This window comes from Emys orbicularis, chromosome 9 (genome assembly GCF_028017835.1).
Source record: "Emys orbicularis isolate rEmyOrb1 chromosome 9, rEmyOrb1.hap1, whole genome shotgun sequence".
NCBI classification, from domain to species: domain Eukaryota; kingdom Metazoa; phylum Chordata; order Testudines; family Emydidae; genus Emys; species Emys orbicularis.
In genome coordinates this window covers 22,069,450-22,094,500 of record NC_088691.1, presented here as the reverse complement: position 1 = coordinate 22,094,500, position 25,051 = coordinate 22,069,450, and the positions used below count along the sequence as shown (strand labels likewise).

Sequence of the window (25,051 nt, the reverse complement as noted above, 5' to 3'; positions counted from 1 at the left end):
TCATGTGAAAATGACCCTTTCCATCTGTGCGTTGGGATGGTTCCCTGATTCTCAGGTTCAGTCTGCACTGGTCCCCATTGCAAAGAGAGTAAGAGCAGCTGAGAGGTTGCTCTGATTTATGACAGTGGAGGATAGATGAAGCAGAGCTCTACCATACCGCCGCCTCCCACAATCCTGACAAGCCCTCTCCAACACTCAGCATGACTCTTATATTGGTGGGGTGGCACCTGACACAGCAGCCATATGCTCGCAAGTTCTCTTGTTCCATGGAATGTCCTGCTGGCCATTTGTACTAAGATTTCAATTGGGAACCTGGCCCTCTATGTGCATGAAACACATAATGCTCTTTCCACCTGAGTTCGTAGCCTTCTGCAGGATAAGACAGGTACGCATCTATCAACTGAACAGCAGATGCATGAGCACACACCTATGCCCTCTAGAGGGCTGGAGGATTAAATATTTAGGACCTAATTTGAAAGGTGCCTCTGTGACGTTATGCAGTCTATATGGTTTTATAAAAACATGATAATAAGTGAATATGATGTAACTGGGATAGTTTTATAAAGATTTGATAATAAGTGACTATAATGCAAATGGCATATGCTTCGTGCAAAAGGTCTCTTGTAAGGTATCATTATGAGCTTTGTAATCTACTGAGTGTGATCATCCTATTTGTAGAAATGTACCACTCTTGTATCTAAAACTAGAAATATAAAATGTAACTCTGAGGGCCTATTGTAATTATGTAAAGTGTGGGCCATTAAGGATGGTTTGGAATCTTGATGACTCCCATTGTCTGCAGATGGCTGTATTTACCTGTGAGTCTTCCTGTATATGTGTGTGCTGGCAAGTGAGTAGTGAAGTCTTGCAGTGACATGTGATCATGTCACCTGAACTGGAATCCATCTTTAACCTGGTGCTTTTCCAGTGGGGGGGGGGGGTGGAAACCCAGAGGGACAAAGGGTTCCCGCCTTATGCAAAAGATATATAAAGGGGTGGAAGAGAACAGAGAGAGGGAGAGGAGCCATCATGAAGAATCCCCTAGCTATCACCTGAGCTGCAACAAGAGCTGTACCAGGGGAAAGAATTGTGCCCAGGCCTGGAAGGTGTCCAGTCTGAGAAAAAACTTACTGAAGCATCTCTGAGGGTGAGATTATCTGTATTCAGTTTGATTAGGCATAGATTTGCGCATTTTATTTTATTTTGCTTGTGACTTACTTTGTTCTGTCTGTTACTACTTGGAACCACTTAAATCCTACTGTCTGTATTTAATAAAATCACTTTTTATTTAGTAATTTACTCAGAGTATGTATTAATACCTGGGGGAGCAAACAACTGTGCATATCTCTCTATCAGTGTTATAGAGGGCGAACAATTTATGAGTTTACTCTGCATAAGCTTTATGCAGGGTAAAACGGATTTATCTGGGTTTAGACCCCATTGGAAGTTGGGCATCTGAGTGCTAAAGACAAGCACACTCCTGTGAGCTGTTTTTGGGTAAACTTGCAGCTTTGGGACAAGTGATTCAGACCCTGAGTCTTTGTTAGAGCAGACTGGAGTGTCTGGCTCAGCAAGACAGGGTGCTGGAGTCCTGAGCTGGCAGGGAAAACAGAAGCAGGGGTAGTCTTTGCACATTGGGTGGCAGCTCCCAAGGGGGTTTCTGTGATCTAACCCGTCACAGCCTCCTTCTGCCATTCTGGTTTGCTTCCCCTTAGAACTGCAACAGTCCTACCTGTTCTTATCAAATAAACACCCTTCCTCTCCTCCTTCATATGCCTCCTTTATACCCCCCTCTTCAGGCTGTCCCTTTTCCTCATCATCCAAACACCTGTTTTCTTTTGTCTTCTGTGTGGTTATCTGATTTAGATTGTGAGCTAGTCGCTAGAAAGGAGGGTCTTGTGGGTAGACACTGGATAGGGACTCAGGAAGATCTTGATTCAGTTCCAGCACTGCCAGGGACTCCCGGTCTGAATTTGAGCAAGTCACATAATTTCTCCCTGCCTCAATTTAGTATCTGTAAAATGGAAGTATTAATACTCCCTTTCTCTCAGACTTTGTGTCTCTTGTCTGTTTACATTAGAAGCTCCTCAGAATGGGGATTTTGCCTTACTGAGTATGTACGGTATGTAGCACGATTGGGATCTCAAGTTTGGTTGGGGCCTCTTGGCTCTATTATAATCCAAATAATAGAAAGGTCTCCTGGGCACTTCAGAGATGGCTGCATTGCAGTAATGAGAGAAGTAATTCCTGCACACAGTCCATTAAAGGAGCTGGGAACCTTTGGAATCAAATATACACTCTATAGACATACATTAGGTTTCAGATCTTTAATTCCGGGCATATATATACATATATATATATATTCACATACCAAATATGTGTGTGTGTGTGTAACTAGATATGGATACTGTAGTTAGATTTTGCTGATGCGGAGGTTGTTATTTATGGTGAATTGAGTATAGGGGCCCGTTATATTTTGAGAGCTGTGATTGACTTCATGGGAGTATGGGCAGGTTCTGTTATAGATAGTTATCCTGAAGTTTGTATGTTTTTATTGTATGTGCAAGCTCATAGAGTCCTGGGCAGGTGATTTAAAATTCAGTTGAAGAATAAATAATATCCCTCTATTGAGATATATGGACTTGGGGCTGGGAGTATGATGGCAAAGAATGGCTAACCAGTTAGAAAATAGAATCTTGTACCAGTTGCCATGACTGCCTGCTGGGACTGAACTTTCTGGGAAATCAATGGTACTGGCAAGACTATTCCAGGCCTAGACACTTTTTGTTTTCTGTGGATTTGTACTTAACTTGCTCTTAACACTGTGAACATTCAAGAACCCCTGAAAACAACTCGCTGTTCAGGCATGCTAGTTGGATTAGAATATACAGCTAAAAAGTGGAGAATGTTCCTTCTTCCTGTTTCCAATAGTAGCAAAAAGGGAATTTGTTGAATGCATGGAGCAGTTGGCATGGGTTCTAAGATGTACTATGTTTGAACTCTGTAGCCATTATGTATCACTTTGAATTATTTAGTCTTTTGTCAATTTCAATATGTTTCTTTTATATTCTTGGGATTGCCTAGCATCCCTCAGGTGGCTGAAAATTCCTGTTAAGCTTAAAGCTAAAGACTCTAGGGAGCCTGGTGGAAGAAGAAAAGGTGATCTAGCTTCCTTAAAAAAATGTTTTCTTAATATGCAGTTCTTTTATCTAAAGTCAGCTTTGTGAAAGTGACAGGGGCTTCATGTTTATTGTTTTACAGTGATTTCCACATCAAATTGTTTAATGTACCAGAACAGAAAAAAAGGTGTTTCTTCTAACTGTCCACTATGCAAATTCAGTCTGGGATCTGATGGTCAAGCTGGGTTCTTTCTTGCTAGTGCATCTTCACCAGCAATAAATATTTTCTGGGCTGCATGTTGCCCCCCAGTGGCACATGTGCAATTCTGTTGCTTTCATATTCTTCCCTTGGTGACAGAAAGCAACCCCGTCATTTTCATATTGTTCCCTCAGGGGCACCTGTGAAACTATGGATATGTCCACACTGCAATTAAAAACCGGGGGCTGGCCCATGCCAGCTAATTTGGGCTTACAGGGCTCAGGCTTGCAGGACTGGGGCTCGCGGGGCAGTTTAATTGTAGTGTAGATGTTGGGGCTTGCGCTGGAGCCCGGGCTCTAGGACCCTGTGAGTTGGGAGGGCAACCTGGGCAACACAGTTAAACCAACCTAACTCCTGGTATAGACAGTGTTAAGTCAATGGGAGAATTCTCCCATCGATGTAGCTACTGCGTCTCAGGAAGGTGGTGTACCTATGCCAATGAGAGAAGCCCTCCTGTCAGCATAGGTAGCATCTTCACTGAAGCGCTACAGCAGCACAGCTGTGCCGCTTCAGCATTTTAAGCATAAACCTGCCCTAAGTGTTTTGACCAGGGTAATTTTCTTAAATGACAGGGTTGTTTCTACCTATTCTATTGGGAAATTATATCACAATTTAATACATCCTATTGTTAGAAAGTTTTCCATTATGTATTCAGTCTGAAATTTCCTGTCTTTTCTTTCCCTACTTTGCTAGAATAAGATACTTGCAAAGCATATTGTTTAATGGATTGTTTCATTGGGAGTTTTAGGGGAAATATTAAGACTAAAAGCTTCTAGACATTATCCTCTCTCACCATCATTAATACCATTAAGCAGATTCATAAAACAGCTCTTGTGAGATCTTATGCCAAGTTCATTTGTTTTCTTTATTTCAGGAATTTTTATAAGACATATCCTAAGGACATTCACCATTTAATCTTGTTCAATTACATAAATGTTGTTCTTTGATTTTATTGGTGCTGTTAGATTATTCCTCTGATATGTTATTTATCTTTATTGCATTTTCAAAATAGTTGAAAAATAAAATCGGAAGGAAAATGGCTTGCTGTTTAAATGATCAAGATAAATGAACTTTGTACAACCGAGTATTGGTTTATGAGTCCTGCGGAAGAACCTAGCCTTAATTTTGTCTTGTTCAAATTGGCTATTTAAATATTAAAGCCTTATAACTGGTTCTCCATATAGAATCAGGTTCCTATTTGATTAATCTCCTATTTTCTGATGACCTGGCTTTTTTATGCTGTGGTCATATAAATAGTTTATACAGCAGGCCTGATTCTCTGCTCAGTACGTCAGAGTGAATCAGGAAAAGCTCCACTGCAGATAATACAAATGTTACTGTTGTAAAACTGGTGTAAGCAAAAGGAGAATCAGGCTTCTCGGTATTTATTTTATATCCTCTTTTTGGGGGGAAGGAGGGAGAGAAAAATGTCTGAGTGATGTTTTTCGCTTACAAATCCTCAAACCTGCATTTTCACACCTTTGTCTGATAAACTGACATAGCATCTCTCAGCGTACTTATTTAGTGACACCTTCCCGCAGCTTTTTCAGGCATCTGCAGTGAACACAGTTTATGCTTCAGTTCAAGGAATCAGGACTGCTGATGCAGAGCACGGTGGCAAAAACAGCAGCAGCAATGGGGCCCTGGGTGTGCTAGACGTGTCAAGCGGCTCAATGAATCGTGTGCATTTTTAGCTGAGCCATTAAACAGTAATAACAAATAATGATTTTTCTTCTTCCTCCCCAAAATGGTAAAGGTGGGAGAAAGGGCCATTAAAACAAAGGGAGAGAGGAAAGCCAAGGGGTGATCATACATAATACTGAAAGGTATAAATATCATGGAGGGAGAACAATGTTGAAGTATCCCAAGCATAATGGGATGGAACTGAGCTAAGGGTAATTACAGGCTGAATGTTCCCAGCAATGAAGTCTGTAAGAGTGGAAAAAGTGGTGGGAAACCCCCCTCTCTTGTGATATTTAGAACTAGCTTGGACAAAGCACAAGTCTACTAGGAGCTAATGTGCAAAATGACCTATAAGGTCTACCCCAGGGGTCGGCAACGTTTGGCACGCGGCTCGCCAGGGTAAGCACCCTGGCGGGCCAGGCCAGTTTATTTACCTGCAGACGCGGCAGGTTCGGCCGATCGCGGCCCCCACTGGCCGCGGTTCGCCGTCCCGGGCCAATGGGGGCTGCGGGAAGCGGCGCGGGCGAGGGATGTGCTTGCCGCGGCTTCCCGCCGCTCCCATTGGCCCAGGACAGCGAACCGCGGCCAGTGGGGGCCGTGATCGGCCGAACCTGCCGCGTCAGCAGGTAAATAAACTGGCCCGGCCCGCCAGGGTGCTTACCCTGGCGAGCCGCGTGCCAAACGTTGCTGATCTCTGGTCTACCCTTTTCTATCTCCAGTTTGTACATTTCTGTGAACCACTTTAGGAGCATAGGTACCAGATCAGATTAGTGGTCCCTCTTGTCAAGTTTCCTGTCATCTGCACAACAGTGCCAAGTACCAGATGCTTCAGAAGAAGGTGTAAAATCCATGTAATCGTCAGTCATGGAATAAACTACTTGCTGGGGAAAGTTTCTTCCTGATTACAAGCAGTTAATAGTGGCTATTTTATGCCCCAAAGCATGAGGGTTATATCAAGTGTACATTTTTATCGTATCTAGCCTTTATCTACCCTATTAATTTAGCCAAAAATTAAAGTATCGTATATACTTGATCATAAGCCGGTTTGTTTATAAGCTGACCCCCCCCAAGATGGATAAGTAAAAATGGAAAATTTTTATAACCCGTTCATAAGCCGACCCTATAATTCAGGGGTCAGCAAACTTTGGCTCCCGGGCCATCAGGATAAGCCACTGGTGGGCCGAGATATAATAATAATAATAAATGGAGATATCCTATCTCCTAGAACTGGAAGGGACCTTGAAAGGTCATTGAGTCCAGCCCCCTGCCTTCACTAGCAGGACCAAGTACTGATTTTTGCCCCAGATCCCTAAGTGGCCCCCTCAAGGATTGAACTCACAACCCTAGGTTTAGCAGGTCAATGCTCACACTACTGAGCTATCCCTCCTCCACAAATGGTTTGTTTACCTTAAGCATCTGCAGGCACGGAGGTAAACCTAAGTAAACAAAGTGTCCCGGCGCGCCAGCTGCTTACCCTGACGGGCCGGGACAGCAACTGGTGAGGAAATTTTTTTGGGGGGGAGAAGCTGGGAGTCGGGAGTAACCCCTGTGACCACTCCCCACATGACCCCACCCCTAGCCCGGGACCCCCACACTCTCCCCATCCCATCTCTTCCCACCTTATCTGGGGAGGGCCGGAGAGGATGTCTCTGGCCTGGCTGGAGCTGCTCTGGCAGGCTGGGCAGCGCAGCCGCAGCCTGCTCCAGCGGGCCAGGCCGGCGGCGCGGACGCAGCATGTTCCAGCGGGCTGGGCCGGGCGGCATGCCCGCAGCAGGCTCCGGTGGGCCAGGCGGCGTGGCCACAGCCTGCTCTGGGGGCGGGGCCAAGCGGCACAGCTGCAGCCTGCCAGCCCCGGAGCTGCAGCTGCTTCGGAGGCTGGGGGGAGAGCAGCATGGGCAGAAGCGGAGAGACTCTGGCCCCTCCTCTTCCCTTCTGGCTCCACTGACTGTGCTGCCTCTCCTTGCTCCCTCTGTTGGGGGCAGGGGCTGTGTCCCACCTCTCCCTCTCTATACCCGTTCATAAGCCGACCCCCTTCTCTGGTGCTTCCCTTTTTTACTAAAAAAATTCGGCTTATGAACAAGTATATACGGTATTTACAGCAAACGAAGTTCTAAGAATTAGATCATATTTTGCAAATTAACCCTTTCATTTCTGTGCTGAAAGAAAACTACAATGTTTCAAATGGTTAAGACTAGGTTTGGAAAGATTAGATTTTTATTGGTCAGTAAAGGTCAATTCCACCATACACACACAAATCAATGAAAAAATATTTCCATCAGTGTTCATCAAAATTTACAGATAGGCAAAGTAAGAAAAATGCTGCTTGAGAACTTATTAGAGTTTGATTTAAGGATAGTTACTTTATATATATTTTTACATGTGATGTTGGCAATTGGTGTTTTAATGCTTATAAAGCTTTAATTTTTTGAATCTCAGCATCTAATGTCATTACATAATGTCTGCCTCCCCACATTGTCGGACATCCCCATAATCTCCAGTAACCTCAACAATTTAAACTGATAAAAATCTTTACAAATGTGTAAACATAAACATCAATATAATCCCTCAAAGTTATGAAAAATAAAAATTGAATTCTGCCAAGCCTAGTTAAGACCTGGTATAGGCTTCAGTCCACCTAGAATAAAATGCATCTCTTCTTTTTCATGTAGGACCTGATACGAAGAGATATCCTGTATTACAAAGGTCGCATTGACATGGATAAATATGAAGTGGTAGATATAGAAGACGGGAGAGATGATGACTTCAACGTCAGCATGAAGAATGCCTTCAAACTTCATAACAAGGAGACCGAGGAAATTCACTTATTCTTTGCCAAGAAGCTGGAGGAGAAACTGCGATGGCTCAGAGCTTTCAGAGAAGAAAGAAAGATGGTTCAAGAAGATGAAAAGATAGGTAAGGGATCGAAAATCAATGGGATGGTGGCTGTTGGGTTTTGCCCCCTAGGGGGGAGAAGGCCAAATTACTGTGCTTTAGAATTATAGTTTAACTTCATTATAATCTCCCTGGCTTAACTCAGAGTTGCTGTGAAGATTTGCTCATTTAGGAGCAAATGCTGCCCTTGGCTTCAAGCTTCAACATAAGGAAACTCCACAAGATGATGCAGGAGAGAGAAATGTACAGTCCCCAACCCCTGAGAGGCAGCAAAGCCTCACAGCTGCAGTAATTTCTGCCCTAAGCTAAGCACCACCACTGCAGGGAGAAAGGCAGACAGACTCACAGATCTACCAGCCTTTCCCTCCTCTCTGTACTACCACAAAAGGTTGTTGTAACCAAGATTGGCATCTGGCTTATTGTCACTTGCTCATTCGTTAAGTACTGTGTTCATTTATGGCACAGTATAAATAATGCTAAAAATAATAATGTTTATAAGGTTGCTTTTTAGGCAGCCTCCTCCCAAGTGATGTCACGGTGAGGCTTTACTTTAAAAGAAAATTTGTTTTTTATTAAAATATCTCTCTGTGTGGGTAGCCCCACCAGGCAGTGCTTTGCCACCCATGGGTTATTAGTTTCATAAATGATGCATGAAGAAATATTCAGAAAAAGAGGGTTGGAAAGCGATTTTCTGAACTCTTTGCCATGTTCCCTTTTTCCAGGCTTTGAAATTTCTGAAAATCAAAAGCGGCAAGCGGCAATGACAGTAAGGAAAGTCAGTAAGCAAAAAGGTAATTGGCAGCATGTGTTTCGTTAGGTGAAGCCAGGGTGGAGTGGGGCTTTATGCTGAGCTGCAATCCACATTCCTTTGATTTTTCACCAGTCTCTTTTTTTTATCTCATTTGTGTGTTTCATATAATTTGTTGATGTATCCATGGGCCAAATTCATTTCCGGTGTAACTCTGTTGAAGCCAGTGGAATTACATCAGAGGTGATTTTGATCCCATCTGTCCAGTCTAGTATCCAAAAGCAATCCTGTGGGCAGGAATTTATCTCAAACCATAGGGAGTATATAGACCAGGTGTTGGCAGCCTCTGGCACACGGCTCGCCAGGGTAAGCACCCTGGCGGGCCGGGCCAGTTTGTTTACCTGCCGCCTCCACACGTTCAGCCGATCGTGGCTCCCACTTGCCGCGGTTCACTGCTCTGGGCCAATGGGGGCTGCGGGAAGCGGCGCGGGCCGAGGGATGTGCTGGCCGCGGCTTCCTGCCGCCCCCATTGGCCCGGAGCGGCGAACCGCGGCCAGTGGGAGCCGCGATCGGCCGAACCTGCAGAGGCGGCAGGTAAACAAACTGGCCCGGCCCACCAGGGTGCTTACCCTGGCAAGCCGCGTGCCAGAGGTTTCCGACCCCTGATATAGACACATCTCACCCCAGACTGAAACTAAAGCAGGTGAGAGGATACATAGAGGCTTTGCTAATTCCCTGAGTCTCCCATTGGAAAAGAAAGGGAGATGGTTAAAACCCTGGATGTGTTGAGGTTCCACCACTCTACTTCTTTTTGAAGTGGGAGGCTCATGGAACTTGCATATATCTTTCTGTGAGCTCCATATAACCTTTTAAGGATAGCACAGCTGCATCAGCACTAGCAAACATAGCATCCTCGTAAAGTCACTATATATCAACTAGTCCTATAAGATCATACTTGTCCTCCTGCCTGGGAAGAGTACAGTCAGCCAATAAGAGTCATGTCAGATATTAAGCCACTGGCCAGAGTTAATGATCAGTTCTAATAATTCTTGCAGCTGCAGGTTTTGTAATGATAAATGTTGGGGAGAGAGGAGTCATAGTAACAATGTTTCAAGTCATGGAGTCGTCAGAAAAAGTATGAGAAGTCATGAACATGCCATCTAGTTACCACAATATCATGGCACATTCAGGTCTCCAAATGGTTAAATGTTTTGGGAACAACTCAGGACTTCTTGGGTACCTGCAGTCAGCAGCTGCCCCCTCCCCATTCTATAGCTTTTACAGCCATATGCTTGCTTTTTCAAACAAACAATGTCTTTAACCTTTAACGAATTCCTAGCTCTCTTCCTCACCTGGTTGTTCCATACTGCCCTGATGGTCCAGTAGTGCTTTGTTAGGCCCAATGTGAACCCATTGGTCTCCTATGTCCCTGCACTGTTGTTGTTGATCTACTGCCGTCTACTAGCCGCTAGTGTTGTCCTCTGAGTTGTTCTCTAAAAACTCTCATGGCCAGATTTTCAAAACTGGAAATGTGCAAAAAATGCATTTGGGTGCCAAATGTACGTATCACTGGAACAGTGCACAGGAACTGCACATTCAATAGACCAGTTTTGCATGTAGCTGGCCACTTGTATGGGCACAATTCTGAAAATTTTCCCCTTCACTATCCTCTTGCACACTGACTCCGGAGCATGCAAACAATTCAGTGAAATCACGCTTGCTGGAAAATCGCAGGATCTGTGACTCAAATGACAGCCCCGGCAAATCAAGTTTTCATTAGTGCTAATGAAACTGACTCAGCTCAAGTGTGCCTGAGAGTGCATATAAATATTTCCAGTTGAACTGCTGTATCTCCATCCTGACAAACTCAGCGTACTTAACTATATTTAGTTTTTACACAGCAATTGCTCTCTTATTCTATCTCTCTTTCTTTCTCTGTGGGGAAAAAAACAAAGGGGGAGGGGAATTTTAATAGCCCAGGCTCCTTAGGCTATAAAATTAATTAGCTTCCCTCTTCCTAGAACATCAGTCAGCACCTCCCTTATCCAGAATGACCCTATGCTCTAATATTGGGAATTCTTTTTATGATATGAAGTCCTTGAGTCTGACGGAAACTCATTCTGACTCAAAACATCAAGTGGAACCATGTCCGATTGTTTTACCTAAGACATTAATTCTGAAATAATAACAAAACCCTTTGCATAGCATCATTAAATTAGCAACTCTGCCTCTCCTGTAATGTCTTGTGCTTCAGTGATCATAGCCCAGCCTCAAGTTAATTAAATTAAGTACTGATAAAGTAAATTTTGTAAAGCCAAACCCTTGCTAAGTACCATCAAATCCAGTTGATTTTATTACCCCATAGAGTGTGGTTTGGCTTATAGAATAATAGACGTGTAGAACTGGAAGGAACCTCAAGAGGTCATCTAGTCCAGTCCCCTGCACTCAAGGCAGGACTATATAATAACTAAACCATTCCTGACAGGTGTTTGTTTAACCTTTTCTTAAAATCCTCCAATGATGGAGATTCCACAACCTCCCCTAGGCAATTTGTTCCAGTGCTTAACCACTCTGACAGTTAAGAAGTTTTTCCTAGTGTCCAACCTAAACTGCCCTTGCTTCAATTTAAGCCCATTGCTTCTTGTCTTATCCTCAGAGGTTAAAGAGAACAATTTTTCTTCCTTGTAACAACCTTGTATGTACTTGAAAACTGTTATCATGTGCCCCCCCCAGTCTTCTCTTCTCCAGACTAAACAAATCCAATTTTTTCAATCTTCCATCCTAGGTCATGTTTTCTAGACCTTTAATCATTTTTGTTGCTCTTCTCTGGACTTTCTCCAATTTGTCCACATCTTCCCTGAAATGTGGTTCTCAGAACTGGACACAATACTCCAGTTGAGGCCTTATCAACTCAGAGTAAACTAGAAGAATTACTTCTCATATCTTGCTTACATCCCAGAATGATGTTTGCTCTTTTTGCAACAGTGTTGTTATACTGTTGATTCATAATTAGCTTGTGATCCACTATAACCCTGAGATCCCTTTCTGCAGTACTCCTTCCTAGACAGTCATTTCCCATTTTGTACGTGTGCAATTTATTGTTCCTAAGTGGAGTACATGGCATTTGTCCTTAATGAATTTCATCCTATTTACTTCAGACCATTTTCTCCAGTTTGTCCAGATCATTTTGAATTTTAATCCTATCCTCCAAAGCACTTGCAACCCCTCCCAGCTTGGTATTGTCTGCAAACTTTATAAGTGTACTCTCTATGCCATTAGCCCTAATGAAGATATTGAACTGAACTAGACCCAGGACTGATCCCTGTGGGTCTCCACTTGATATGCCCTTTCATCTTGACTGTGAACCACTGATAACTACTCTCTGGGAATGGTTTTCCAACCAGTTATGCAGTTGTATTTCCCTAGTTTGTTTATGAGAAGGTCATACGAGACAGTACCAAAAGCCTTACTAAAGTCAAGATATACCACATCTACCACTTCCCCCCCTACCCACCACAAGGCTTGTTACCCTGTCAAAGAAAGCTATTAGGTTGGTTTGACATGATTTGTTCTTGACAAATCCATACTGACTCATATTTATCACCTTATCTTCCAGGTGTTTGCAAATTGCTTTTGCATAATACCCCAAAGACTGGCCCTTGTGTGAGTAGTCCTACTGAGCAGCTGGCTTCAGTGGGAGTACTTACCAAGCATTATTCAGCAAGAGGAAGGGTAGCAGAACTGGTCTCCAAGTTATTTGCAGTTTCAGGGTGCTTTTGTTGACTTATCTTGTAATAATTTCATACATATTTGAAATGTATCCCCAACAAGGCTTTACCAAAGGCATTAATAAATACTTGGAGACAGTGTATTGCTAGTAACTAGTTGTAGTTACCTCTGCTAAGAGAAAGGTAACCAGTTCTCATGCTTCAGGATGACTGCAGCCAGGGATCAGGTAGGCCTGCTGCCTTTTCTATGTACATGTTGCAGAGCTAGACATATGCATTGCGGATAGGTTTGGGTTGCCTCTGATGCATCAATTGTAGAGGTAGATACGCTGGAGAGTAGGGATAGGGTCCAGAGTGACCTAGACAAATTGAAGGATTGGGCCAAAAGAAATCTTATGAGGTTCAACAAGGACAAGTGCAGAGTCCTGCACTTAGGACGGAAGAATCCCATGCACCGCTACAGGCTGGGGACCAACTGGCTAAGCAGCAGTTCTGCAGAAAAGGACCTGGGGATTACAGTGGATGAGAAGCTGGATATGAGTTAGCAGTGTGCCCTTGTTGCCAAGAAGGCTAACGGCATATTGGGCTGCATTAGTAGGAGCATTGCCAGCAGATCGAGGGAAGTGATTATTCCCCTCTATTCGGCACTGGTGAGGCCACATCTGGAGTATTGTGTCCAGTTTTGGGCCCTCCACTACAGAAAGGATGTGGACAAATTGGAGAGAGTCCAGCGAAGGGCAACGAAAATTATCGGGACTTACGAGGAGAGCCTGAGGGAACTGGGCTTGTTTAGTCTGCAGAAGAGAACAGTGAGGGGGGATTTGATAGCAGCCTTCAACTACCTGAAGGGGGTTCCAAAGAGGATGGAGCTCAGTTGTTCTCAGTGGTGGCAGATGACAGAACAAGGAGCAATGGTCTCAAGTTGCAGTGGGGGAGGTCTAGGTTGGATATTAGGAAACACTATTTTACTAGGAGGGTGGTGAAGCACTGGAATGGGTTACCTAGGGAGGTGGTGGAATCTCCTTCCTTAGAGGTTTTTAAGGCCTGGCTTGACAAAGCCCTGGTTGGGATGATTTAGTTGGTGTTGGTCCTGCTTTGAGCACGGGGTTGGACTAGATGACCTCCTGAGGTCTCTTCCAACCCTAATCGTCTATGATTCTATGAATTGTGCCTCAAAGCACTTAAGCATGTGCTTAACTATAAGCATATAAATAGTCCAGTTGACATCAATGCTACCTATATGCACAAAGTAAGCACATGCTTAAACACTTTGCCTGATCACTGCAAGACTTGATGGCCCAACAAGCTGATCTGATGTGTTAAGACCTCTGTGCCCATGTTTTAGGTCACTGAATATCTTTTGTAGCCTTATTTTTACCATCTGCTATGCTATATCAGTTGACCTCTTCTGTGGGAAACAACGATAATTTCCCTCTTACAGAATGCTTAAGGAAAGGATAGAAGCAGTTAAGGAGATGAAATGGAAAGTGCAATCAAGTGTGTTGGAGGCGAACTAGAAAGTTTTCAGTAATATTAACAGCAGCTTATTTCCTGAACTGTCATACAGCATTTCCCCGAAGTATTGCTCTGGAGTCAGCCAGCATATTTATTAAGAGGAAACATTTAAAGGACCACTAGCTGCAATACACCAGAGAGAGAAAGTGTGGAAAATGAGACTGACAAGGAAGAAGCCTCCAAACTCTGTCAGATAAACTTGATGAAACTTTAATCAGATGATTAAGAGACAGCATAAACCTTTGCATTTTGGCTTTGTTTTGTTTTGTTTTTTTAAACCAGTGTCCTAAATGAATCATCCCATTTGGAACCAGCTTGCAGTTAACACAGACACACACACATATGCACTTACAGGCATAGACACACATGCCCAGCCAAGATTCCTTCAGAATTGGTTTGATGTTGAGCGAGCGAGTCAACCTCAGATTTCAGCAACATCCTGGGATTTGCACTACTTATTGGATTGGGGGAAATGTAATAATATCAGAGCATGTGCCTTAAGATAGCATTAAGCCAATTCTCCACCTTCTTTAAGTCCATTAGACATAAAGTGGATGAGTAGCATTGGCTTGTGCTCCTTTCCAGCAGACTAAGTTGTGGGATATTTTTTACAGACAGTGATTCAGATTCTTCTTCCAGTAACAGCCCTGCAGCCCCGTGCAACTTCAGTGGGTGTAGCTGAGAGTCGAATTTAGCCTGGTATATCCTAGAATAATTAAAATGGGAGATAGAAAAGTCTGGTTTGGCTTGGTTTTTAAAAAGAGCCTGTCACAGTTATCAGGCTCGCTGCACCACTGTCCCTTCTCGGTCACTTTGAGTGCAGCCCCAACAGGTGTCAGGTCATGGACCCCACCTCTCCTGGGGTGGAACTCTGCAGTTCACCACTCTCAGACTAGCACCTGGGTTTACAGTCCCCTACATGCCAACCATGACTAACTTAGCAGGTCCAATGAGGGCCAGATCCTGCAGAGGTTTCTCTTCAGAAGCCTCTGACGGCATACATTTGCAGTGAAACTGAGTCTCCAAAACAAGGCATGATTTATTTTGCCCAAAAGGTACACAACACATAAAGAGGTGGATTTAAAATAAACAAAGACTTTCACACATATTGCCTAACCTAAACTTAACCTTGCCATCCATAACTCGGGAGGATCTGGCTTATTTCCCGTCTCTGAGTTGGGAGAAACAGCCTATGCTGTTTGAAGCCTGGTCCCTCTCTCTGAGTGTCTCAGGCATCTCACTGAAACATCCTGGCCAGTTTCTCTGACCACTTCCCCTTCCTTTCTGCCAGGTTTAGGTTCCCTTAACAATCAAGCCTATTAGGTCATGTAGTGCATCCCTTATTGCCAATGCAGGATTGCTCAGTGCACTGTATTTCACACTGATTTGTCCATTCCAGTTTTAAGTGACTCTAACAACAGTAGGGTGACCAGACAGCAAGTGTGAAAAATCGGGACGGGGGTGGGGGATAATTGGCACCTATATAAGAAAAAGCCCCAAATATCAGGACTATCCCTATAAAATCAGGACATCTGATCACCCTAAACAACAGGGACTTCAAAACTCCCTTATTGTATCTAACCATCAGGATTGTTTGCCAGTGCCCCTGGTAACGATTCCTCTCCCTCTTCAGTGTTTGCAGCCTTCAAAAACATAGACACTTATCAAATCCCCTGTTTAGTCTTTTTCTATCCCCATGTATGGTAGCAAGTAACATATTCACTTCTCGTTCACATAATGCTTTTTGGCGTACATTCCTAGACGCTTTCAAAATCCCCAGCCAAGGTTTTCAGATGGGACTAGTGATTCTGGGGCTGTTCAACTTGGGGCTCCTTAAAGAGGTCTGATTTTCAAAGGCTTGATGCTTAGCCCTTTCTACAAATTAGATCCTGTTAAGGTGTCTCAAGTTGGCCATTCAAAAGTTAAGGATCCCCAAATCATTAGTCATGAATATTAGTTTTTCCTGGACATAAGAACATAGGATTCATTATGCCATATAAGACCACTAGTCTGTCTAGTCAGGTAACTTGACTCTATCAGGGGTCTTAACCTAATGATTCATAAGAAGGAATGATATCCACTTGTTTTTGTAATGTATCTAATAGTGCAAGCCTATGTGGGGTGGGATCTCCTTTCTGAATCCCACGAGCGAGCAATAAATGCTATGAAGAATGAGATTTGCTTTTTTCTCATAATTTTGGACAAATTTATTCTTTATTATTGCTGTTTTCATGAGTAGCATAACAGTGGGCTAAGGAGCTGCATCTTCCAACGTGCATGCTTCAATTCCCTTAGCAGACCATGGTGAGGCCTCCAAAACCCCCTTGACATGCTGAGAAGTTTCCAGTATTCCCTGCTTCCCTCCATACCCTAATTGCTGAATGCTCCCATTACGATTAAGTGGCCTCATCCCTCCCCTAGCAGTCTGTAAAAATCCACTAAGAGCTAAATTCTCAGCTGGTATAAATTGGCATAGCTCCATCAGCTAAGGTTTTGGCTCCAGAATGCATTCTCTTCTTGGCTGCCAAGTCTTCCTGCTACCCTCATTCATATTAAGTGACTTGACCTCATGCCCAGCTAACCTCAACTCACAAAAATACTGACCCAGATTCCTCCCAAGGGTCATACCATCCTAATTTCTTCTGACATCTCAAACCTCTGCAGCTCAGTTGTCAAACATTCCCAGTTTCCAAGTGTCTTCTACCTCGAAATCAGCTGGCATCTTAAGGGTTAACCGGCCCATTCGTTAAACTCTTTTTAAAAAGGGAGGGGAGGCACACTTGTATTTTCAGATATAATCAAGGTCATTTCCCTTTGTTCACAAAGCTTTCCACACTGCAGATGAAAGAATGTCATTACTGTCTGGAAATCATGTTATCATACTAATTCTCTGCAAATACGTAAAAGACATGGTGCAAATCCCATTGCTCATAAATTACATGGGCCGCAAACTGAACCTTCCAAAGCCCATGAGTGCCCATTATACAGTTACCCCGTGGAACTAGCCACTGCATTTTTCAGTGTTTTCAATCTGAAAGTATCGATGGTGATTATGATTTTCATAACACAGATGAAATTGGTTCTTCACTGGAGGAATTACTAATCCAGTTAGAATCTGATCTGAGATACAGTTAGGATTTCCAAAGCTAAGCAAGGACAGACTGAATGAATATTTGGATAGGAGACCTCCAAGGAATACCTAAGTCAAGTGCAAAAGGAAATGACATTGGTGACTAAATAGGGGGCACTCTTGCTTCTGAGTCAGTTCTGAACAAATACTCCAGAAGGGTGCTGAGAGTGCCATCTGTTGGGTGAGATGTGAAACTGACCTCTTGCCTTCATTAAAGACTGCAAAGGACGGTTTGAAGAGTAGAGGTGTTACCCACAATGTCATGCCCAGACTTCCAGTTGAGTGATTCTGACCACCTAAATTCTCCCTGTAGTTTCAGTTAGATAATTTTTTTCTTCCTATGTAGTTCTAAATTGTCATGTAGATTTGCTGTGTGCTGTTAATAAGTGGCTGTATTTCAGTGAGTGAACTCTGTAGTTCAATAAAATGGACAGTGCAAGGAGTATTTCCTCATCAAATGATGAATACTTTGGCACTGTTTCCTGTTGAAGGGGCGTGCTGTGTGGTACCCCACAGAAATACGTCAGACATAAGGCAACTGAATTTGTGATGAGGTTGAGTGTGCCTCCTAAGAGGTGTGAATTCTCTCACTGCTGTTGAGACTCAGGAGAATTGAGGGTTTGCACCATAGGACGCTCTCCATTCACCAGCAATACAGCACCAACTTCAGCCCACGCTGAACTAGAAAACATTTATATTTTATCACCCATCTCTTAAACCCAGCTAATAGATAGGCAAGTTGTTTAGATGCCTGTGTAGAGGAAAGGGACGTGAAATAGCTACCAATCAAGGCATGAAATAAATCCTTAAAGGGTCAGGATCGAATAAGCATAGAAAGACATCTTATATTTGGCTTTACTCTTTTAATTCTTTCAGTGCCAGGGAATTCCTTCTGCGAGCACAAGTACAAAAGGCATTTTGGAAAGAAGTTAGGAGCAAAGTAGAGATGGCTTGAAATCCTTTCAGGGTTTTCGGTGTTGAGGGTTTTTTTTTTAAGATGAGAAACCTAAGGGATTCAAACTGACATTGCCTCGCACTAAAATACTGCTCAATTTCAGTTGATAATACATCATCTCTCTTCGCTGCATTTGGCCTGACAAATGATAAACCGCAAAGCTACTTTTTTTCCACGCTGAACAGCATTCCCTCAACCCCAGCCCTACTGGACAATCTGACTATGCAGCTGCAACCCTTGGATTCTACCTTGGTGCAGAGTTCTGCATGAACCAGCAGAAGGAGCTCCAAGATCAAGACTTGTGTAACTGTTTCCCTGTGCCTAGGGACAAGCAGCGTGACTGCTATGCCTGGAAATCTTTCCTTATCTATCCATTCTTCCCCTTTGCATTTTGAATTCTGTCCACAGAGGCAGCCTGAGATTGCAGCATTCTTCATTGGAAAGGGGCTTTGCTCATTTTTTCCGGTTAAATTGCAATGGAGTTATGGCTTTGCATATAAAAAAAATCCTTAAAGAGATGATTTAGCACAGCTACTTGAAGCTCTGATGAGGGAGGAAACCAGCTCAGTTCAGATACAAATATATTAACCCTTCATTCATTCTGAGAACTAGTCTTGTTCTGAGATTCTGAAGATGTCCTGGTAAGTGGGATTTTTCTCCCACATCCAGTGTTTCACCGTGCCCAAAAATACACCGATGCCCGAAGAAAGGCCATTCTTGTGGCGTTTTTATCTGCTATTGGAGGTGACATGTTGAAAACCTCACGAGAAAAGCTACTCTCGTGGGATTGCTGAATTTACTCTGCAGAGCACAAATACTCATATTTGCATGCACACAAATGCAAGGGCAAAATAGCACATGCCTCATGTCTGTAGCTGTAGTAATTGCTTGCACAAGTTAGACATACAGTTTTGACAGTTTAGCCCCTCTTTGCTTTCACCTGGTGCCCAGGGGAGTTGGAGCCAATTTGCCCCCTCCTTCTATGCAGATTAGCTCAGCCTCAGGACTTCTCTAATTTAGGTAAGCTGTCATAGTCATGGATCGCTGGAACACAGCATGATTTGGCCACATTCCTTCTTTCCCTGTCACACTTCATCTTCTGCCACTACGTGGAGTGAGCCACCAGGGATTATTATAGAGCTGGCTATGCCGGTTCGATACCAGGTGGGGATTTCCCCATGCCACAGGCATCTTCAGATGCTGAGCTAGAGTGTAGATGCCTGAGCAGTCTAATTGGAGGATGGAGGTATCCTGCTGTCTCTTATGATATCCTAGAGCCAAACCATTTAAGATTTGGCCCTGGCCCCCTCTCTGTAATGATGGGGTATCAAGCACTCAGTGGAACTGGCATTCTACTGTGCAAGCATCCTACTCACGATTCACATATTTTGAGGTAGGAAAAATAAACTTGTAAACACATGAGATTAGCAAATCTGATCAAGCATCCAAGAGCCTACCAAAGAGGTGTAGGAACCAAACAGATTGTTGTTTTCAGCTTGACTTGGAACACATAACTGTGATGAGGTTGGTTAGGGTTACTAAGTCATGAATCATGCAGCAACTTTTGTCCATGCTAAAAATGAAAAAGGATGACTGTACTTCCTGGATTGGATAGAAAGCAATATGAGTAGTAGTATTTGTTATCAGATAAAACAAATGGTCGTTTAATTTCTTTGGAGAAATCAGTCCCATTTCCATATTCCTCGTCTCGAAGCACAATTCGAAGAAATCCAGGAAATGTTTCCATTCAGTCTGAAATCTTGTTGGTTTTTAACCAGCCTTGATTGGTATTTACAATAACAAAGGGGAGTAAATTACTTCTTTTCCCTCTCCAGACGTATTAAACTCTTAGCTTGTTATAATGGAAGGACCTATATAATGATGCACCAAGATTAAATGGTTGGCAGCTTAGCTTCACATAATAATGCAGTGCATTTTGTGAGAGTTTAATTCTTTGCCTGTAATTGCTTTGAACATATATCGCACCTCCCATCCCCGGATCCCAAAGCACTGGCACATGAAAGTGTGTGTTTGTGTGCTGATAGGGATTGCTGACAACATGCAGAGAATCTAATCTCTCTTATGCCAATCACTGTGGTATCTAGGTGCTAATTGTAATATTTTGCCTTCTCTAGCACCTCCCACCTGTGGATCTCAAAGCGTTTTACAAACATTAATTAATTTAGCTTCATAACCCTCATATGAGGAAGGTGGGTATTGTCCTCATTTTTCAGACGGGGAAACTGATCACAATAGGTTGGCCCACCGCTCCTGCAGTATAACCCAGGGGAGCAGGAGATCTCCATAATGTTCCCCCCACATTCTTTTATCGGGGGTCTGCCCTACCCACAGAATGAGTAGCAGGTTCTGCAGGCAACTCCCCTTCTGCAGGGGATCCACAGAAGGCCAGAACTTTCTGCATTTGCTTCAAAGCTCTGATGTTCCCTCTGCTCTCCCCTGCTTCCTGGCAGTGTAGCTTCCACTTTATCACACTGCCCAGGCACCTTGCTTAAGAAGGGAATTACCCTTCATGGACGGTCTCAGCAAGAAGGAAGTATAACCAGTGTCCATATTACCTTTCCCTGGTAATCTCCACAGGCATAGTGATGGTTGTCCCCTCAGCCCCACCATCATCAGTTCAGGGCTACCCATCCTCTACCTCCCCCACACCCACCCATGTGGATCCCAGTTCCAGAGAGCATCCTCTGCAGGGTTCTGTGCCTTAAAGACAGTGGACCCCTCACCCCTTCTGCATCAGAGGAGGCCCTATCTGGCCCAGAGAGATTGTAATTTGCTCAAGGTCACATAGAAATTATGTGACAGAGCCAGTAATAGAGACCAGGACTTCAGACTCACTGTATTATACCTCAGCCACAAGGCCATCCTTTCTTTGGAATACCTCGCCTTGGAGATAGGGCTGGGGAGTTAGCAGTCAGTGACTCTTGTGAGATTCCCAGTACTTTCTGGTTTAGAAGCTGAAACCAGGCTGGTGAATTTAAAACAAGCCATTAGGGAAAAGTCCTACAGGACTTAGTAGAGGAAGCAATGCCTTCTGTCTTTTGAAACCAACAAATGGAATTCTATAGAAGAGGTACAGTTCTTTACAATGTAACAATTCTATAGACAAGACTTCGCCTTTTCGATAATAGAGTGATTTCTAGATAACCGTAGCTAATGGTTCTATAGGGCTCTCTTGGCTTAAATTATATAGGACTTTTCCATAAGAGAAAAGCAAAACTCCACCAAAACAAAAGTAATTGATCTTTCTCAGATCTCCAACTAGCTTGCTAGTTTAGGTTACATTTGGAGTGAGGGTTTAAGTTTGTTGCTAATTTCATCCCTAGAATTGCCTTCTGCTGCTCATGTCCCCATTGTTTGGGGCCTTGTTTTTTAAAGCTATAGCAAGTAATATCATGAGTACATTTTTTGACCCAACTGAACTCTGACTGACCTCTTTCTTTTTCCCTTCCCCACCATCAATGCAGGTGTCAGCTACTCCAGGTCGGTTCCTCCAGCCTATCCACCACCCCAGGATCCATTAAATCAGGGACAATACATGGTGACAGATGGCATATCCCAGTCCCAGGTCTTCGAGTTCACCGAACCCAAACGCAGCCAGTCACCATTCTGGCAAAATTTCAGCAGGTTAACGCCATTCAAAAAATAATACCTAGAGTGAGATGGAGAATTTTAAAATAAAAATTTTAAAAAATTAAAAATAAAAATAAATAAATAAAATTATATTTATAGATGGACCTTTTTTCGGAGAAGCACTGTTGCAATTAAAAATAATTATATATATATACACACACATATATATATATATATCTATATATAGATATAGATATAGAAGGACCAAAAACTTTTTTTTGTTGTTTTTGGGAAGCAAACTACTACTAGATACTAGGAAGCACCAATGACTTCTACTCATGTGCCCGATTTTATTTTATTTAATTGGTCAGACAACATCATTTTTTCTGGTTTGTTTTTTTGTTTGTTTTTTTTTGTCCAACTTGTCATTGTCTCTCCAGGACAATTTCTTGCTCGTTGTCTGTTTGTCACTGAAGTTCCTTGCAGGCCACATTGGTGTATATTTTGTTTTATTTTATTTATGCCTTTTATTTTTCTATTTTAGAGGTGGGGAAGATCTCTGCTCCCTTCCCTCTTTGCTCCCCCCCCACCCTTGACTGTCCCAGACTTCTTTTTTCAATGAACAGCATTTTCCCCCCAGCATTCTCTGTTCTGAGTCGTTCCAGTCTGGGTGTGCTCTGTTGTGCACTGTGATATGCTGCTCAGTACTTCTATTGCTTAACTGTTTTTATAGGTGTTCTTGGGCCAGGGAGGGGGGTATAATCAAACAAAAGGGGGGAACAGATCTTTATTATGTGAGAGATGACTTCTGTTCAATTGATTTGTTGCATTTTTAAACTGTGTTTCATTTCAATGCTGTGTGTTTCAATCACACATGCCATTCCCAGTAATGTCGAAAGAGAACAATGGGGGCTTTTTTGTTTTGTATTTTATTTTATTTTCTCCGGAGATTTTTTTTAGCTGAGAAATTACCCTGTGAGATGTCCAATACTAGCTTTTTCCTACATAAAGATGACAGATGTTTTAAAATTGGTTGATGGCCTCATGTCCTGCATTCTAGGTAGAGAAAAATTAGTTATTGAACACAAACAAAATGGCCAGTTTTCTTTCTGCAGGAAATAACTCAGAGGACCCATCCCCTCTCTCTCTCTCTCTCTCTCTCTCTCTCTCTCACACACACACACACACACACACACACACGTACGTAGCATCATTGTTATGAACCACTGATTACAGTTTACAGGAGCAACGATCCTAGATGTAATAGCCATTGCTGTACTTGCTTTCTGGTCTGTTACGTTTTATTTAAGTATCCCTAGCTTTGCCTTGAGCCCCAAATTACCAAACAGGACATTCGCTAACAATGATGACCTATTAGGTTAAGGATCATTGCTTAAGTAATCAAAAACATTTACTCATCATTTAATGCCTCCAACCTGTGGAAGAGGTTGAAAATTGCCTTTCAGAAAAGATTGCACTGAAATCAGTGTCTGAGAAGTCTTGCCATGTGACCAGGACTACATATCCAAATGTAGATCAGCAATCAGACTAGTCTAAACTGTAGCAATGGTTCAGCAAACTTGCACCGTTGTCAATAGGCTGCACAGTAATTAGTTAACCTCTCTGTGTCTCTTTCTCTCTCTTTTTCTCACTCTGTATTCAGAGCTGCATTTTCAGTGACGCCTCCTACAATTTCACCTCCTCAGATTTTAACCCTCAAACACACAAGTTTGCATGTACGGAAGCCTGCAATTCGGCTAACAAAACAGATCATTGCACTCACAAATGCCTTTTTGCTTGGGCAAATGTGGACATTTTGCTCACATAAAAAGGTGAAAATTGTGCAGGTGCTGTTCTGTAGTTTCCTTTGAAAATGTGGGGCGAAATGATCCAAACTCTAATTTGTATTGACTCTTTTCTTTTGAATCTTATCTGCCATCCAAGCAAATCAGGCTAGCTACCGGTACAGAGAAATGCATGGGGGGGAGCACAGATTTAATTTTTCACCTGAAAACAAGAACCTGTGAAGACCACCAGTGAATGATTTCAATATTTCCATGCAGCTTATTCTCTTGTAGGGCTAGAGCAAGCACTAAGATAAAGGCACCATGCCATGTTATAAGGGAGTGACCATATTTCCCATCTAAAGCACAAAGATTATCTCAGCACTTTCTTTGCTACTTGAGAAAATATAAATAAGCAGCAAAGAAAGTCTAGTAATTTAAAGAGAGGAAGGCTCACCCCGCCCCCATATGTAAATGATATACAGTAGTAAAAAAAAAAAAAATGTCCAATCAGGAGGCAACCCAATTTTTTTTACCAGAAACATATTTTAAATACTCTTTTGTATCTCTGCATTTTTTTATGGTTAGCAGCTCAGATTTTAATACAGAATATGTGGCAATTATTATTTTTGTTTGTTTAATAGGATGGGTGTTTAGAGAAGTGAATGAGATGATCCCTCAAAAGTTGTAACATAAAGGATGAAACAAAATGTCTTACAATTTCTGAATGGCTGGAGAGAGACACACAGAGAGAGAAAGATTAGAGCCTCCTTGTCAATATGATGAAAATTACACCCGTACCTTTGCCTTTTTAATTGCTTAAGGGAGAAAAGTAACAAGCACATTAGTTAAGCCTGTTCATTTACTGTTTTATGCCTCTGAGAGTGAGAATGGAACATCCATTATTTTTATGAGAAGATGCTTCCTTAATATTCAGCACTAGAAAAAAGAAACAACACGGCCACACCATTATTTGCATCATAAATCAAGATTCCCTTGATCTGACAAGACCACTTGTTGGACTCACAGCTTCTTGCTTACATGGAAAACCAAAACAAAATAGCTTTTCTAGCTTTAAACTACCTGCACCAAAGCCAAGCAGCAGGTAAAGCAGATGCAGGCCTGTGTTCCAGAGCAAAGCGGGGTTGGCCCTCAGTCATGGCATTCAAGAAAGCTCTTCCCATCCATACGTTGCCAAGGTGCTGCAAGAAATGAAGCATTAATAGAAAGACGAACCAACAATGGGTCCCACTTTTACTTACTTATTAATTATGGAATAGAGAGCTGGATTGGGCAGTCTTGTATACTTGAAAGCTCCAAAAACACATTAGATCTGATCAAATCGGGGGTAATTTTTGACTTACCATGTTATATAGATTTTCATTTCAATGCCAGACAAGAGGAACCCAGATACCGTTCCATGGGCAGTAGAACAAGAGAGTTGTAACAGACTTAGATGTACACAGAATTTCTCCAGCTGAAACTATATATATATATAATATAAAAAAATTCCTCTTCCATAGGTAAATGATGCGCATTACCCCTTGACCTAGCAGAGGATGTAAGTTCAAGACTTTTGCCTCCCCACCCTCTCCAAAAGATAAAACAAGAACCAACCTAGGTGCATCTAACAGTTGTAAATAGAAA

General features: G+C 42.7%; 1 protein-coding gene across 3 annotated transcripts in view; it reads left to right on the top strand.

The window, feature by feature from the left end:
- Window positions 1-21,696, top strand: part of ARHGEF9 (Cdc42 guanine nucleotide exchange factor 9) — a 263,094-nt gene extending 241,398 nt beyond the window's left edge. For all 3 annotated transcript variants that reach the window (XM_065410528.1, XM_065410529.1, XM_065410530.1), the window contains 3 exons: window positions 7,731-7,974; window positions 8,676-8,744; window positions 21,515-21,696. In XM_065410528.1, coding sequence (XP_065266600.1) covers window positions 7,731-7,974; window positions 8,676-8,744; window positions 21,515-21,696 — 495 coding nt within the window. The remainder of the gene's footprint in view (window positions 1-7,730; window positions 7,975-8,675; window positions 8,745-21,514) is intronic.
- Window positions 21,697-25,051: the final 3,355 nt, after the last annotated feature.